The following is a 17,362-nucleotide window of genomic DNA, read 5'->3' on the forward strand; positions in this document are numbered from 1 at the left end:
AAAGTGAAAAAACAAATTTTATTTATGTCTTTTCAATCATCAATTTATAATTTAGTAAAGAAAATAATAGAACTACTTATTTTTAAATATATTTTTCAAATTTTTCTGATTCTTTTAATTTCAAATAAATTCAAATATTAAAAAGATATAGTTTTCTTATTGTTTTGTATAATCTAAATGAATACATTATTATTATAATTATTCCAAAACATTTTATTGAAATTTTAATAAATTTTTAGAGTTTAAATTCAGTATATTTTAAAATAAAGAAAATTTTATTATTAAAATAAAAAAAAAACTATCAACAGTGATCACTGATTTTCTCCTTTTGAGTCATTAACCAAATTTTAACCAATGTTGGCCAAGTAATCTCTCACTTCTGATGTCTGCAACCTCCTAAAACCGTTCTCATTGCAAATTCCAATTTCGATGTTATCTGCTGTCATTTGACCTTCAAATCCTTCTTTAAGTGTCAGAATGGCGGTGTGTACAGCATCCTCCAGTTCTAATTCTTCATTATATCTGAATTTTGTAATTAAAACCAGAAACTGTGTTAATTTAAAACTTAACTAATCTTGATTTATATAATTTTACCTTTTTTCTAAAAATGTTTTTCCATTAACATGATTTTTTCCCATAGCTGTTGCTTTCCAAGCAAAATAGGCACCCTAAAATAAAATATTTGGAATTGTAAAATCAAAAATGACAATAATAGTAAAATTATTATTATTGTTGTTTTTGTATACATTTTTAAAATTAAACATTGATCATGCTTTATTCTGTATACAATTAGCTCCCAATAAATGTGGCAGATAACAAACATATCTAAAAGCTGAATTTTTTTTAGACTATAATGAAACAAATTTTTTAGTTAATTAAATTATGAAATTTGGCATAAAGATAAGAAAGTTAATCTTAGCACAAAATAGCTGCCCAATAATTAGGAATTCTGAATTTAAAACATTATCCTAATTATAGCCCAAAACAATCTAGATTTTGAAGATTATAAAGGCTATAAAAATTTGGCTTGTTTATTATATTTATGGTAGAAGTTCTGTCTCTGAATGTCTTTGGTGATCCAATCCAGGAGTTTCATATTGCTTCATGATAATTCACATCTGTGATCAATTAATAATAATTTATCACACATATAATATCAGTATGTACATTAAAAACTTTAATAAAGAATAATCAATGGTAAGATTTCTTGTATCTTACCATTGATTATTCTTTATTAAGAAAATCTTGTAATTTAAAAAACATTGTTATAACTCAATGAAATTAACCAGTATTCATACTGCTTATAAATTAGATGTCAAAACATCTAATTGATAAACAGTATGAATGATGGTAAAAATGTGTAACTGCAGAAAGAACTTCAATGGCATTATGGAGTAAGAATTTAATTTTGAATTTTAAATGTATAGGATAGGGTAGGTGAAAACTAACTAGACATTGAGAAATTGCTATAATTTTTGTAATAATAATGAAATTAAATTATGCATGCATATACATCAATCAATGGAATTTTATAATTCCTGTATTGGTAGTAGGCAGTGACCAAGATAGGCAGCATGCACAGTGGCAAAAAAGATAGCTCACCACTTGTCTGTTTGTGAGCACAAATTGTTACATACTGAGGTATGGAAATCAGTGGTGGTTGTATAGAGATAGTGGCATATGGTAAAAGATGTCATGTCAATCTGTCCAGAAATAATCAAAAATTGACCACAGTTTTGGTTGCAGACACAGAGATATAGCCGTCCATCCAAATCATAATCAAAGAATGTGTGCCGGTGGATGACAATGGTGCTGACATTGAATTTTAAGGTATGCATCCATACTTTCATTTAATAAAGTACATATCAAATAATTTTCAACATCTTTGCATTAGAAATATAGAAGTTAGAGCAATTTCTCAATGCTATATACATTCCACCCACCCTTTATTACAGATATATCAATTATAAAAATGATTAGATTACCGTACCAAAATATCCATTAAAACAAGAAATAATTATTGTCTCTCAGCATTAAACAGCTTTTATTATAACATCAATGCAAGCACTTTCAACATCTCATAAATGTAATCTTCATACAAAGAACATAAAATTGAAATATGATAAGTTTTAAAAAAAGCAACATTAAGTATTCGAAAATGGACTTCAAATTTTCTAAGTTAAACTTAAACTAACATAGGCATGAGAATGGTATGCACATAGAGATACAGTAATACCTGGACTTATGCGAACCCGGAGTTACGGGATTTTCAAATCTCGTCGATTCGTCTTTTGTTTGAGCGCCACGCAACTCTGGATTATTCATTCCCCCACACTATTGTTCAGCTTACATGTTCGGACGTGTTGCGCGGAATCGACACATAGCTACGATTTATTTTGTGTTATTTATTTCTGCGTTTGTTATATCTACGGAGCCTTCAGAGACTCTATGTGGTGATTTCTTGTAACAATGAACGAATCAAAAGACGATATAAGATTAACGAGAACATTTATTAGCTTACATACACCCGACTTGGATTTTACACACATTGAGAAATTATACCGACTTATGCGAATTCGACTTACGCAGTTATTGCTCGGTCCCACCTATCGCGTAAGTTCGGGGTATTACTGTACTGTAAATTAGTATGAAATAATAATAAAAATTAGATAAAATAAAAGATAAAAATTTACAAGCCATTAGTAAATTTAGAATCATGGCAAATAGGTAATACCACAGCAAAATAAATGTTAAACACTCAAATTTTTATAAAATGATATTCAAATTCTTGGATTTCCCATCTAATTTTTATAGTTTTTATAAATTTTTGTTTTTATTGTAATTTTTGTTATTTAAAGAGATAAATTAGTATGAAATATACCAATTTACCTCTTTGCACACACCATTCTCATGCTTATATTAGTTTAACTTAGAAAATTTGTATTCCATTTTGAACATTTAACATTGCTTTTTTTTTTAATTTAGCATAATGTTACAAAGTTACATTCTTTGCCTAAAAACGCCATTGATAAAATGTTGAAAGTGTCTGTGTTGACATTATAATACAAATTGTTAAATTAAATTAATTAATTAATTAATAATTTATATAAATCCCCTTCTGAGCCGCGCTTGAGTGTGACTCGAGCAAGTTTTATAGTGTTACGTAAAAAACGGTCGTTAAGGTCACTTTTGAAATTATTTTTTTTGAATTTTTGGAATGTTTTTTAAGTCTCCAAATTATTTAAAAATATACGCGAATTTCGAATTCACCCACTTTAAACCCTTGTCCTCCCGCGACATCTATGAGAATGTCTCGGGAAATCCGATTCCAGCTGTGTTCAAGGTCATCCAGATGGGTAAACAATAACTCATCGGTGTTAAATTTCACAGAAAGGCAAGACAAACTAACTTAAATGATGAAGCTTTTTAACCAAAATTAACGCATTTCTTTCGTTTTTTTTTCAGTTTTAAGTATTTTTTTGTTTAAAAATTTTTTTAAAAAAAGTGGACAAAAAGGGGTTAACACCAATAGATAGTAGGTATTTCATTATAATTTTTGTATATGACAAAATCATAAGTAAATAATGAATAACTAAATTTTAAAATATTTTTAATTATTACAATCAACATGATATATTTTTTTTATTATAAAACATTATAATATTATGAAATAAGAAAACTTACCGATGGATCACATTGAAATAAGAATGGTTTTGTATCATCCCAGCCTGCTACTAATAGAGAAACACCAAAGGGTCTTACACCACTGAAACAATAAAATAGAAAATTAGTAATTACAAAAGTTATTAAATTAAATACTATCTGAGTGAAATAAGTAAGTTTAATAAATTTGTCATCTTTTATTCAGTGTTTACCAAGATTATAAATAATTTCAACAATCTTGGCTTCTAATAAGCAATTGAAGCAAAAAAGTTTGGCTTAGCAAATTTACATCAGAAGATGAGAGCAGAAGATTTTGTTTATGGATTTGTAATTAAAACTCATTATAGTCATGGAGAAAATAATAGGAGTGAATAAAATATATCTGTAGCATTGGTAATAATACAAAACACTAAATCCACTTCTATACACTACAATAAAAATAAAATGAAAGCATTTTATATGCTATAAAATACAGTAATTCCTATATAATTCCTATATTAATTTCTTATTTTGTATCTGTATGGAACAGAATTAGTAAATAAAACTGATTGTGAACCTCTGCTCCAGTGTCTGTGATATGCTAGAAGAATATAATCTATGATAACTTTTAACCTGTCCTGTGTTGTTCCTGAATATTTTCGTGTTGACCTCATTTAACCTGACCGGTTGACCCCAAACATATTTGTTTCTGCATCAGAACATTTTTGATACTAGATGTCACTGTCATAATTTTCATAATAAAACAAACTTTGGAAATATAATTTATTTTGTTTTTATATTTATTAATATGTCTATTTTGTTTGTGAAAAATAAAAAAAATAATTTTAACGCCACAATTATTATTTAAAAAAAAAAGTTCATTAACATTGACAAAAATTCAACATGGTGGCCACATGCAACAGAGAAAAATTTCAACATAGGATAGGTTAAATTTCTTAATTTTTGAAATATCTGCAAAAGTATTATTTAGTGTGCTTTTGAGATGTTATTGGAAATTATAAATATCAAACTGATTTAGAAAACAAAACAATTCATAGATATGTAAAAATTTTAAATGGCCACAAGATGTTATTGATACTCTGTACTGTAAGGTCTCGTTTTATGCGGTGGATATATTCTACAGAAAAGCGCATATAGAAAATTCGCATAAAAAAAGACTTTACTTGCCTTGAAAAAGTAGGGATACATTCCGTAATTTTCTAAAATCGCATAAAACCAAAACAACGAGTTAAAATTAACTTAAAACCGCATAAAAAAGTTTGCAGAAATTAAAAGAAATAGGCTGCTTAATAAATTACTTCGAGTGTCTGAAAGAAATTCATATAAAAGCTTAAAATAAACTTGTATTCAAACTTAATTCAGTTTATTTTATTGAAAAGTAATACAAGGGGAATCACCGAATTGCAAAAGCTCACTCAAAAAACAAATCACTGACATCTGGATGTGAAGAGTTAATTAAAACCCCTTTAGTTCCTGCCCCGAGTGAACTCGGGCAGGTTACGTAGCGTTACATAAAACACGGTGCTTAAGGCTTTGAAACTTTTTTTGAATTTTTGGAATATTTTTTAAGTCTCCAAATTTTTTAAAAATATTTAAAAATATACGGCCAGCTAGTGTTCACCCTACTTTAAACCCTTGTCCTCCTGCGATGTCTATGAGAATGCCCGGGGAAATCCAACTCCAGCTGTGTTCAAGGTCATCCAGATGTGTAAACAATGACTCATCGGTTAAATTTCACAGAAGGGCAAGACAAAGGAAGTTAATTAAACTTTGAAGTTTTTTCTTCAAAATTAACACATTTCTTTCGTTTTTTTTAGTTTTAAGTATTTTTTCTGTTTAATTACATTTATATCAAAAATTGCTAGGAACTAAATCGATTAAGGTAGACCTAGCTGTCCTTTACATCCATAAACGTTATATGTCAGTCGAACAAATGGAGTGAGCTTTGAGCGTTTCACGATTTTTGGAGACTGTCTATACGCGGGCTTCCTAAACAAGCCTATATGTATGCTTGTCCAAGAAATTTTTGGATGAAATACAAACAGCACAACTTCAAAATTGCATAAAAATAATCTGCATAAAAAGAGACCTTACAGTATTTAATCTTTTAAGATCTAATACCCTCATATTAACACACACAACTAAATAAATTTTAAAATCCTAAAAATTACAATAATCATTATATGATATTAGTATATAGTTTCATCAATTTCAATTTGGCATTGATAAAATAAGTGTGTGTGTGAATGGAAATGCTGTCAGTGATTGAATTTCAAACTAATGTTAGTCAGAATACAGTCAAATCTTAGTGTACTATAGATTGCTACTCATGCCAAATATTGTATAGAAAGTTCACTGAGTTCAGCGTTATAAGTACTTTTTTATCGCAAGTACTTCTGACGAATTTATAATCATCGTCGTTGGTCTGTATGTTATTTTAACCTCTCAACGGCAGACTAGTTGGGTATGATTCTACCCCCAGTAATGGAGAATAAACGTGGGAAATTTTTAAAGTATTTTTCTCATTACTGTTTTGGAAAAAACAGTTATGCCTAGAAAAGGCATAACTGTTTTTTCCAAAACAGTTATGCCTTTGGAAATAACTGTCTTTTTTTATTGTTACATAATTTATTTTTTATGTGAATTTTTTCGTGGTAGTTTTAGACTAGTTTTTGGCGATACCACCCAAAAGAATTTGTGGCAGTGGTGAGGGACGACTATAGTCGTTGCCACTGCTGAGTGGTTAAAACATTTATTTGCCTGATGACAACAATTATAAATTTGTTGAAAGTACTTGTGATAAAAATGTACTTATAATGCTGAACTCAGTGAACTTTCTGTTCTTCCAGTCAAACCTTGGGTTTTGAACTTAATTTGTTCCTAAAAGTTGTTCAAAAATTGATTTGTTCTAAAAACTGAAACAAATTTTCTTATAAGAAACAATATAAAATGGATTAATCCATTCCCAACTCTCAATACAAAACATTTTTTAAAGTTGTATTTCATGCATAAAAATGCCTATAAAGGCAATATAATTTTATATATATATTATTATTTTATCTCTATTTATTCTGTATATATATTAAAAGCAGAATGCTCCCTCACTGCCAACCGAAACTCTGACTGCCTGTTTGAAATATAACCAAATTAACCTGATTTATGCTTTTTTTCAATAGCTAGCACAACTCCATTAGCAGCTGCAAGAAAAAAATAACAAGTATTTTATCCCCACATTCTCAAATATTATGTTTTGATTCATTTGATTTCAATTTTAATTTTATTTTTAATGTAAAGGCCAGTTTTAATTATTATTTTTAGCTTTAATTACTTGGCTACCTAGTATTAATAAATAAATTATTATTATTATAATATATATTATATTATATTAAACTTTTGTCATTTAATTTAGCTTAAGCATATTTAAACACTAATTCTTGAATGCCATTTATATTACCTGAATGTCAATTAATGTCGTTTTTATTAATTTAAATAGCAATGTCATTGTTGATTTGTATTGTGACATGAGACAGTTGATGTGCCACTAATTTCTGAATCAGTAGTCCTGTTGTTGATTGGTTGAGCTGTCAACTTTCTTTAACATAGGAAATATAGAAAGTTGACCATCTATGGCTGACTCTGCTGAGTAGCTTGTGGCAACCAGGACAAAAATGAGTTCAAAATTTGTTCTTAAAGCAAGTTTGACTGTATTTTATTATATCAATAAAATCTAAATTTATTAATTTTACATCAATAGATAAATAATTTTTTACCCTGATTGTGTATATTCTTGCATAATATAAGCAACTTTTTGAACTAATTGAGCTGTAGGTATTGGTTCATCATACATCATCAAATATTGTTGGGCAATCTTCCTAGCTTGTGTAACTAATACTCTGTAGTCAGGTCCCATTCCACTGTAGACCATGCCAATATGATTAGTTACCATTTCAATTTTATAAATACTGTGTTCTTCATATAAAACAGATTTATGCTTTTTTTCAGTAGCTAACACAACTCCATTAGCAGCTGCAAGAAAAATTTTAATATATATTTATCAAAAAAATTCTCTTTTAATTATTTTATACTATAGTTATAATTAATGAACTAAATGAAAATATAAGAAATTTATTTCTTTTTGTGAAGAAATAATTTCAATCACATCATATAAAATACTTCAAATATTAAACGAGCAATTATTTATTGTGACATCGTCACAATAATTGCTCATTTAATATTTGAAGTTTTTTTTTATTATTGTTGTTCGCTTAATAATATTTTTAATTAGCTTAATTTAAAATATATGCTCTCCACCTCAAATTATTAGTGTCTTGCCCTTGTACACCATACTTTTCTTGTTAGCAATAGAGTTTTGCTGGTTATCTAAGTAACTACTTTTAGAAAAAATTATTGAATTGAAATAACATGACTTCTGATGCAAATAGGAATGTCATATATATTGGACTTTGAACTCACATTTGAGTTATAAATAAACACTTGGCTTTAATTCCATCATTTTTAGTTGATACGTGACAACAGCACGTTTTGGGCATAAAGCCCCTCAGCAGTCAACATATCCATTTTTAATCATTTTTAATCCAGGAGTCTTAGACATAATCACATACACATCTCAAAATAGAAATAGACAATTTTTAATGTAAAAAATTGTCTATCACATATATGTAAATCACATACACAATTCAAAATAGAAGTAGACAATTTTTAATGTAAAAAATTGTCTATCACATATATGTAAATCACATACACAATTCAAAATAGAAGTAGACAATTTTTAATGTAAAAAATTGTCTATCACATATATGTAAATCACACACACATCTCAAAATAGAAATAGACAATTTTTAATGTAAAAAAATAGAAATAAACAATTTTAAATGTAAAAAATAGAACTAGACAATTTTTAATGTAAAAAATTGTATTTTGAGATGTGTATGTGATTATGTCTAAGACTCCTGGATACTGTCAAATACATAAAAGATCATTTATAACAAATTTTAATGAAATTACTCCACTTATTGTAAAATAAGTTGTGTGCGCCAATTAAGACCTTGTATGTATAACAGATTAAAAATGGATATGTTGACTGATGAGGGGCTTTATGCCTAAAATGTGCTGTTGTCACATATCAACTAAAAATGATGGAAATAAAGCCAAGTGTTTATTCATAACTCAAATGTGAGTTCGAAGTCCAATATATTTGCAAAACACAGTTTCAAATCAACATAAAAAATGTCATATATAGTTAATCAGGGCCTCCTGCCCTTAATCTTTGCATATCTGGTCTTGACTTTTATCTAACTAACTTTGTTCTTGAAATTAAGGAAGGACAGACACAGATGAACGACAGTGGGAATAATTGTTCAAGAATAATTCTGCAACACAGAAATAATAAATGGTGGTCCTTTTTGGGCAGACTGTCTTCAATTTTATTTTATTAAGTTATAAATTAATAAAATAAAAAATTATTATTAGCTAAATTTTTTTAATTATAATGAAAATCAAAACAAAAAATTAATTAAAACATTATGGTATTATTAAATAGACAAAATTAGATTAAATAAGAAAAGAATGATTAGCAAGCATTTAACAATTCTTAACTCTAGACAAAATGCATGAAAACCATTTATTGATGTTAAGCATAACAACATTATTCAAATACAGTAATACCTCAACTTACGCGGAGTTATGCGATTTTCAAATCTCATCGATTCGTCTTTTGTTTGAGCACCAAGCAACCCTTGATTACTCACTTCCCCCACACTATTGTTCAGCTTACATGTTTGGATGTGTCGCACGGAATTGACACATAGCTACAATTTATTTTGTGTTTGTTATATCTTCGGAGACTTGAAAGACGCTACTATGTCATCCAAACGAAGTAGAACTAATTCTTCTGCATCAAACAAGAAAAGAAAAACTTTATCTTTGGAATGTAAAGTTAACATTGGGTATGCTCGTAAAGTCGAACGAGTTAAACGAGAATGACATCATCGTTATTCCTATTTCGTTAGACTTTTCGAATGATTCGTTACTAACGCGTTTAACTTTACGAACATACCCATTATTAAAGACTTCGATACAAAAATGAAAATTTGTGAATTGGCAAAGAAGTTTGATCTACCAGAATTGTCGGTCAGAACAATTATAAAAGGCAAAGAAAAAATTCTTAAGCTGTGAAAAATGCTCAATCTTTAAATTCAAGCATCATTCGTAAATGTCACGGAATTATCGCTGAGATGGAAACAATGTTAAAATTATGGCGTGATAATCAAGTAAATGTGAAAAACTGTAAAATAATATAGGCCTAATTTGTTATACATATGTATTATCTAAGATTTTATTAAACATTTTTTTTCTAAATTATTGTTTTCTTTAGTCTCTGGTCCCAATTAAAAATTATTTGTATGTATTTATATGCGAAACTATACCTCAACTTACACGAATTCGACTTACGCAGTTACCGCTCGATCCCACCTATTGAGTAAGTTCGGAGTATTACTGTACTAAATTTTGAAATCAAATCTTAAGTTAGAGTTTCATTTTTAATTAAAACTGAAACTCTAACTTAAGATTAAGAATTATCAAATGCTTGCTAATCATTCTTTTCTTATTTAATCTAATTTTGTTTATTTAATAATACCATACAAGAAGCTTAAAGCTTCTTGTCCTAAATGATTGTTGTACTTCTTAAATCACACAATTTTATAAATTTAGAACAAATTTTTCTTCATTACTTTTTCATATGTTAATATTATACTAAATTTATTTAATTTTCATGTGACTTTACTCAGGATAAGTATTTTAACAGATTGTCAGTAGCTGAAGAGAAGTCTTGATCTGAAATGCATTCTGCAATGACAATTCTATGTGATTAGTTTTGCTGTTCTTTTAGACAGCAAAACTAAGTATGATAAGTCCTATATTTATCCAATTGTATGACTTAAAAATGAAATTCTAGCTTAAAGATTTGATAGTATATAACATGATGCTATCAACAATAAAATTTGATTTTCATACAAAACTTGAGTTATTTTAAGACTTATTAGAATAAAATCAGAATTATTTTTAGTGTTGAGTTGAATTTACCTTTAATTCCCACAGAAGGTGCTCCAGCTGCAACTGCTGCTAAGGCATATTCAATTTGCACTAATTTTCCTGAAGGACTGAAAAATGATTAATTATTGTTAGTATACAAAACTAATGTTAAAACTGTATATCTAATTATAAGTAATTTGAAAGTATAGAAATTTATGAAAACTAAATAATTTAATTAGTATGAATGCAAATAAAAATTTAACTAGTATTTTTAAATTTTTATATATTTCTCAATTGAGTACTATACTGAAATGAGCAATTATTTATTGTGACATCGTCACAATGCTGAGCTGTAATTTTTAATCATATTTTTAATTTATTTAATTTAAAATATATGCTCTCCACCTTCAAATTAATAGTGTCTTGCCCCTGTACATCATACTTTTCTGTTAGAAATTGAGTTGTGCCAGTCATCTATAAACAGCTTTCAGGGGAAGTTTTGAATTGAAATAACGTGACTTCAGGGGCTGTATTCTGGTCATCGTCTCTCTTCTCTCACAAGCCATTCACTGATTGGCTAATCATTTGCTTACGTCTCGAGAGATCATTGCATCTCTCTAAACACGATTCTGGACAACTTTTTCTCTCTTCGCTTCTCTCGTTTGTCAGAGACGAGCGGGTAGTTATCTTTCGACTGGTCAATCGTCTTTCACCTCGATTTCATTATATCCAATATGGATGACTTGATGCTACTCGTGCTGTACAATCGTATTAGAGAATGTTCTCTACTTGGGAAAGAATATTTCCAGAGAGAAAATGCTTCTGATCTTTTTCCAGTGCCTACTCGGAAACGTCACTGATTCCGTTTTTTTTTTTTTTTTTTAATTATCCTACATCAATTACTGAACTATCGAATATGATGTTAATCTTAGATAGTTAAGAATTAGATGGTAATATTTCAAAAAATATCTAAGTATGCACACTTTTCTAACTTAGGTTATTAAAATTTTTATTTGTTAAGAGACAATTGACATTACAATCTAAAAACTTTATAAAACAAAAAAAAAAAAAAAAAAAAAAAAAAAAAAAAAAAAAAAAAAAAAAAAAAAAAAAAAAAAAAAAAAAAAAAAAAAAAAAAAAAAAAAAAAAAAAAAAAAAAAAAAAAAAAAAAAAAAAAAAAAAAAAAAAAAAAAAAAAAAAAAAAAAAAAAAAAAAAAAAAAAAAAAAAAAAAAAAAAAAAAAAAAAAAAAAAAAAAAAAAAAAAAAAAAAAAAAAAAAAAAAAAAAAAAAAAAAAAAAAAAAAAAAAAAAAAAAAAAAAAAAAAAAAAACATAACTTTGTCGAAATTATGTGCTTTCTTTTCCACGTGATTTATGATTACATACTCCACATTTTCGAAAAATTTTCAATTTTATTGGTTAAAATCCTATACTGCATTGCGTGTGCAGATAACCCGAACATGTATAATCAACCGAATAGAATCGTGACGTCAACAACAAAGACAAGATTGTTACGAACGACCAGAATCGCCACTGGGTATAAGAGACGAATTTCGTCTCTTGCTTTGATGTCATTCGTCGGTGAAAGAAGAAACGAGAGATAAGTGACCAGAATATGGTCCCTGGTTTGCATATAGTTATTTAGGGCCTCCTGCCCCTAAGGTTTCCATATCTGGTCTTGTCTTTCATCTAACTCCAGTCTCGAGATTACAGAAAGACAACAGTGGCAATTTATGGCTGTACAATTTTTTCAAATTGCGACCCAAAAATCTGCTGTTTTCTTTTCTTGTCTTTGCTTTTATTATAGTTATGCAAAAGTAAGAGAATTTTTGAGTTGCAGAATTGATATTAATATTTTACATCATAATTCTGTAGTTTATTTATAAAACAAATTTATTATAAATGTAAAATGAGCATTCTATTATAACTGAAAGACATATGATACATTTTTACAATTTTGAAACTATGTTTAAAAAACCATAAAACAAACACTTCTCAGAATTTAATATATATTGTATTTTGCAACAGTTTCTTCAGCTATTTGTTTATCTGAAAAAACTGTTTTAGAAAACTACCATCAAATATATTTCGTATTGATAAGAATATTCAATTTTTTTTTTCTGAATGGAAATCAATTTCAATTTTCTTTTATTTCACAATTAAATGTCTCTTATTTCAAAACAAATTCAGATAGCTTTCAAGCTATCTGAATTTGTTTTGAACAGCTACATAATAAATCTTAAGTATTTGAATACTTCTAACTTCATATTATTATTTTGTTATAAATATCAAAATATTGATATTGTAAAATAAAGTGCATATCAGAGAAATTTCATATTACTGAAACTTACTATATCTACTATAACATAATAAAAACTTAAGGCATTTGAAATTTTGCAACAAAATTAATTACTGCAAATTATCATTTTTCCAGCAAAATTTTCTTTTTTTTATAACATTGGCATCATGTTAGAATTGTTCCTCATCCCTACAAGAAAAAAGTCAAAAGTAACCATGTGTCCCGGAGCATCATGAGATATGATTCCCTAGTAGTTGTTCACTGTACTGCTGAATGAATTGCAAATATTAATGAAAATTTAAAATTCAAAAATTTGGAAAAGTATTTTAAAACAATACTTAAAATTATGTTTTCTTTACAAGTGACTAAAAATGCTTATGTAGCAAAGTATATTCCCAAAATGAGGTTATTTGCTGACAAACTTTGTACACAAGTGGATCCTTTATAGCATCTACTTGTGTACAGAATTTGGCCAGATGTCCACTTGATTTATAATCTATATAAAAAATATATATTTAATAAATTCCTTTCAGCAGATAGTTGAGAAATCTTTAATAAAATAAAAAACTGTTTTTTTCTAGTCAAATCAGGAAGAAAGACATAAAGAAACCTTTGTGAAAGGTTGTTCCTGAACCCATGGTGCCTTTTAGTTTTTTACTTGTACTGTATTTGGATTGCCTATAACCCAATAATGATGCCAAGCAGAAGAAAAAAATCCAGCAATGAGTCATGTAACTTTCTTGGTAAAAAATACTTATGTTTAAGACATATTAGCACAATGTTAAAATTGTATGTGATACCATCTGTTATGACATTTCATTAAAAAATAAGTTTTATATTATTAATTATTATAAAAAGACATAAGGCTTGAGAGTAGATATAAGTTTTTTGAAAAATTGTAAATTTAATAAATAAAATTTTCATTAAATCTAACCACACTCAAGATATGACACACAACCCCCTCTATCTCCTCACCCCTTCAACCTTTAACCAAATTTTAATAGCATTAATGTCCCTTACAAGTTACCAGGCCAAATTTCATTTCTTAACCTTCTCCCATCCTGAGATATTAAAAAAAAACAGATGCCAACACATACATACATATCCCGGATATCAGTTTTTTGACTGTTTTGCATTCATGGGTCTCAAAATGTTGCAATTCCAAAAAGCCAATGAGTCAAATGTTACACAATTACAATATTGTTATAATAGCTAGGAAAGTAATATTGCCATTTTTCTACTTGAAATAATACATGTATTTACCATCAATTTTCATATAATCTTCATTTTAAAAGAATGAAAAATCAAATTGATGGAATTTTACAAACCTACAACCTCATCTACATCTTACTTCTCCTTGTATGAGATCTTGTTCATGAAAGTTATGAATTATTTTAAATTTGCATAGTATCTCTATGCAAGATACACTTGATTATACAGAGTTGGTTACTGCAAGTGTGTGGCAGTATAATTTTATTGCACTTTATTTTTCTGTGGAGTTTTTATGTTGTGCTGTTGTTAAACTAAGTGCTGCTAAACGCAGTTTCTTGAAACACTATGTGCAGTGATCTTCGCAGCAGTCTCACTGGTTTGAGGTTAAATCTGCAGCACTCATTTCAGTAGCTTTTCTTGCTGCAACAAGATGGCTATCTCCACAGTGGAAATGTGTGAAGTTGATTTCTTATATGATGTGACAATAAAAGTGTAAGGTTTTGATCATCTTGATTTGTTATTCTGTTTGTACTACTTTTTCTTTTAAAATACTCATTTGTAAAATAAAATGTTTTACTATCTACTTTATGCTGCAGAAAGAAGCTGCATACATTAAATTTAAATCATTAATTTTACCTCTCAAACAAAGTCTTGCATCACAAAAATGAATTACTTTTAAAATGTTTTAAATTAAATAATTTACAAAACATTTTAACAGCTGCACCGAGATCCACCATTTTAAAACCGCAGTGCTGCTCTGCATGCACTTTCAGCAGTGATTGCAGCAGTGCCAAATTTAACAATAAGCCATGTGTGAGACTGAAGTTTTTATTCGTGATTTTTTTCAAAGTAAATTATAGATATGTATATCTGCTGGCATATTTGCACAATTGTAAACCTTGTTATGCTATTGCATGGTGAATAAAAAGAATTAGGCTTAGATGAAAGGATTTCTTTGGATGTAAAATTTGGTCTTTTGCCTTCTGGTAGTATTTGTGAAAAGTTTAATAGGAAGCAGTCCTTGAAGCCACAAGTGAATCTGAAACATCTTGTTTTTATTTTTTACTTATTCGTAGTTTAGGCTTAGCCCACACAACTATGCCGGATTTGAATAACCCACTCGACTATTCGTGAAATATTTGATGTTATATAGTTTTAGGTAGTCTGAGGCTTAACTCCGATATACTGGCCTCATACCGACCTTTCTCCTCGCCAACATATTGAAATCTTGGAGCGTTTCGTTCACCGCACCAACCGCTTTACCTAATTCCAAGTGGAGTAATTCGGAGAAAAAGCCAATAGGCTAGAGTCTCCATATTAATAAGATAGAAAGAAAAAAAAAAGAAAAAGAGGCTCGCCTCCACCTGGATGCCGAGGTGCACGTGATAGCAGGCACCGAAGAGTACAACTACATGCAGAGCATTGATCAAGGCAAGCAATAGCGAGCCTCAATGACACAGGAACATGGAGACTAGGCAGTATACCGGTACACAGGAAAAACTGATCTTTGGAAGCAAATATCTTGTGAAGGGGTGCATATACAGATATGCTTCCTTTTGACTTTTTTGCTTGTACAGTTCTGGGAAACCCTTCATTCAGAGTCAAAATCTTACTGTCACGTGATCTCAACGAGAAAGCATGGAGGGTACACACATTCACACTTGTTGCCTTCTTTCTACCTAGGTCTCATACATAGACCATAGAACAGGTTGTACGAATACTATCAAATGAAATCATATCTAAATCTTGCAACAAGAAACTGGCTGCATTTTCACAATATTTTAATTTCTGTAATGGTATTACATGAAATATTACAATAAATTTGTAACCTAATGTGATTATTAATATTAACCATAATTTCTATTAAATATACAGGTCTATATTTGAATTAACCAATTGTATGAGGTCTGTTCAAAAAGTATCAGACTTTTATTTTTTCCGCATAAACCAATGATGCGTGGGAGGCCTCTTTCGATGGAGTTGTGGAGGGGACAGTCATGCACAGCCCTGAATTTTTCCCCACCTGCAGGAAGCGTCAGTCGTTGGCAGTCGGCCTATGAGTGAGGATATGTAGTGAGCTCTCGTCAGATTCTGCTAAGTTGGAAAATAACTGAACAACATAAGCAGCAATATTACATCAAATTTTGCCAAAAACCTTGGCGATACTCAAGTGTAAACCATTCGCAAGATTCAGCAGGCTTTCAGGGACGATCCTCAAGGCCAAAAAAGCGCAGCAGGTCCGCAACAATATCAAGGTCATGTTGACAGTTTTTTCGACTCTCATGGGGTGGTGTATCATGAGTATGCACCACAAGGCCAAATCATCGCAAAGGAGTACTACCAGGAGGTCCTTCATCATCTTTTCGATGCTGTGCGACGGAAACGACCGGATCTGTGGTCGATCAAAACTTGGCAGCTCCATCGTGATAACGCATCCTGCGCATCTGATTCGGGCTTTCGTCGCCAAACACAACACTCCTGTGGTTCGTCACACTCCGTACTCTCCCCACATGGCTCCGTGTGACTTTTGGCTATTTCCCAAGCTGAAAATGCCGCTAAAAGGAACCCGATTTTAGTCGAGAGAAGACATCATGCGAAATGCGACGGTCCGGCTGATGGCCATTCCAAAAGACGTGTTCCAGTGGTGTTTCCAGCAATGGCAGGAACACTGGGTGAAGTGTATACACTACCAAGAAGACTACTTTGAAGGGGATTAGGGTTTTGTACCTCAAAATCAATAAATGTATTTTTGCCGACCAAAGGTCCGAAACTTTTTGAACAGCCCACGTATATTTTGTATTTAATAGAATTATTGTCTACGTGCTTTGTTGTTCGTAAATTACGAATACATATCATATATCTTCAACGGAAAGCAAATAATTTGTTCATTTTTAAAACTTCTGATTCAATATAAGTTGTTAATGATTCAGCAAATTTATAAAAATTGCTTTTAAATATAATATTAAAAGATATCACTACATTAAAATACATTATTAAATACACTTTTGCTTTATTTACCTGAAAGTAGTCAAAGAAAAACTATATCTTTCTGAAGACATTTTTTATTCCTCCAAACGATTCCTTCCTTTCAAATCAGCTTACTCGGCATCGGCTGATGACAACGCCACCTACAGAAA

At 29.4% G+C, this 17,362-nt stretch overlaps 1 protein-coding gene across 1 annotated transcript; it reads right to left on the reverse strand.

Moving 5' to 3' along the window:
• Positions 1-220: 220 nt before the first annotated feature.
• LOC111631374 (proteasome subunit alpha type-2-like) lies at positions 221-17,362 on the reverse strand. The gene is made up of 6 exons (XM_023375604.1): positions 17,244-17,362; positions 10,768-10,844; positions 7,434-7,689; positions 3,685-3,766; positions 595-668; positions 221-522 (listed from the first exon to the last, which is right to left on the reverse strand). Exons 1-6 carry the CDS (start codon positions 17,282-17,284, stop codon positions 348-350), a joined length of 705 nt encoding a protein of 234 aa, XP_023231372.1. The 5' UTR covers positions 17,285-17,362; the 3' UTR covers positions 221-347.

The sequence above is a fragment of the Centruroides sculpturatus genome, unplaced genomic scaffold, assembly GCF_000671375.1.
Source record: "Centruroides sculpturatus isolate CEXI.00-Female unplaced genomic scaffold, Cexi_2.0 scaffold534, whole genome shotgun sequence".
Taxonomy (NCBI): Eukaryota; Metazoa; Arthropoda; class Arachnida; order Scorpiones; family Buthidae; genus Centruroides; species Centruroides sculpturatus.

Coding starts and splice junctions, on each gene's coding strand:
- LOC111631374 (XM_023375604.1), bottom strand. CDS start 17,284: ATGTCTTCAGAAAGATATAGTTTTTCTTTGACTACTTTCAG. Junction 10,845..17,243: donor TTTTCTTTGACTACTTTCAG/GTAAATAAAGCA, acceptor ATCATTTTTCAG/TCCTTCAGGAAAATTAGTGC. Junction 7,690..10,767: donor ACCTTCTGTGGGAATTAAAG/GTAAATTCAACT, acceptor TTTTTCTTGCAG/CTGCTAATGGAGTTGTGTTA.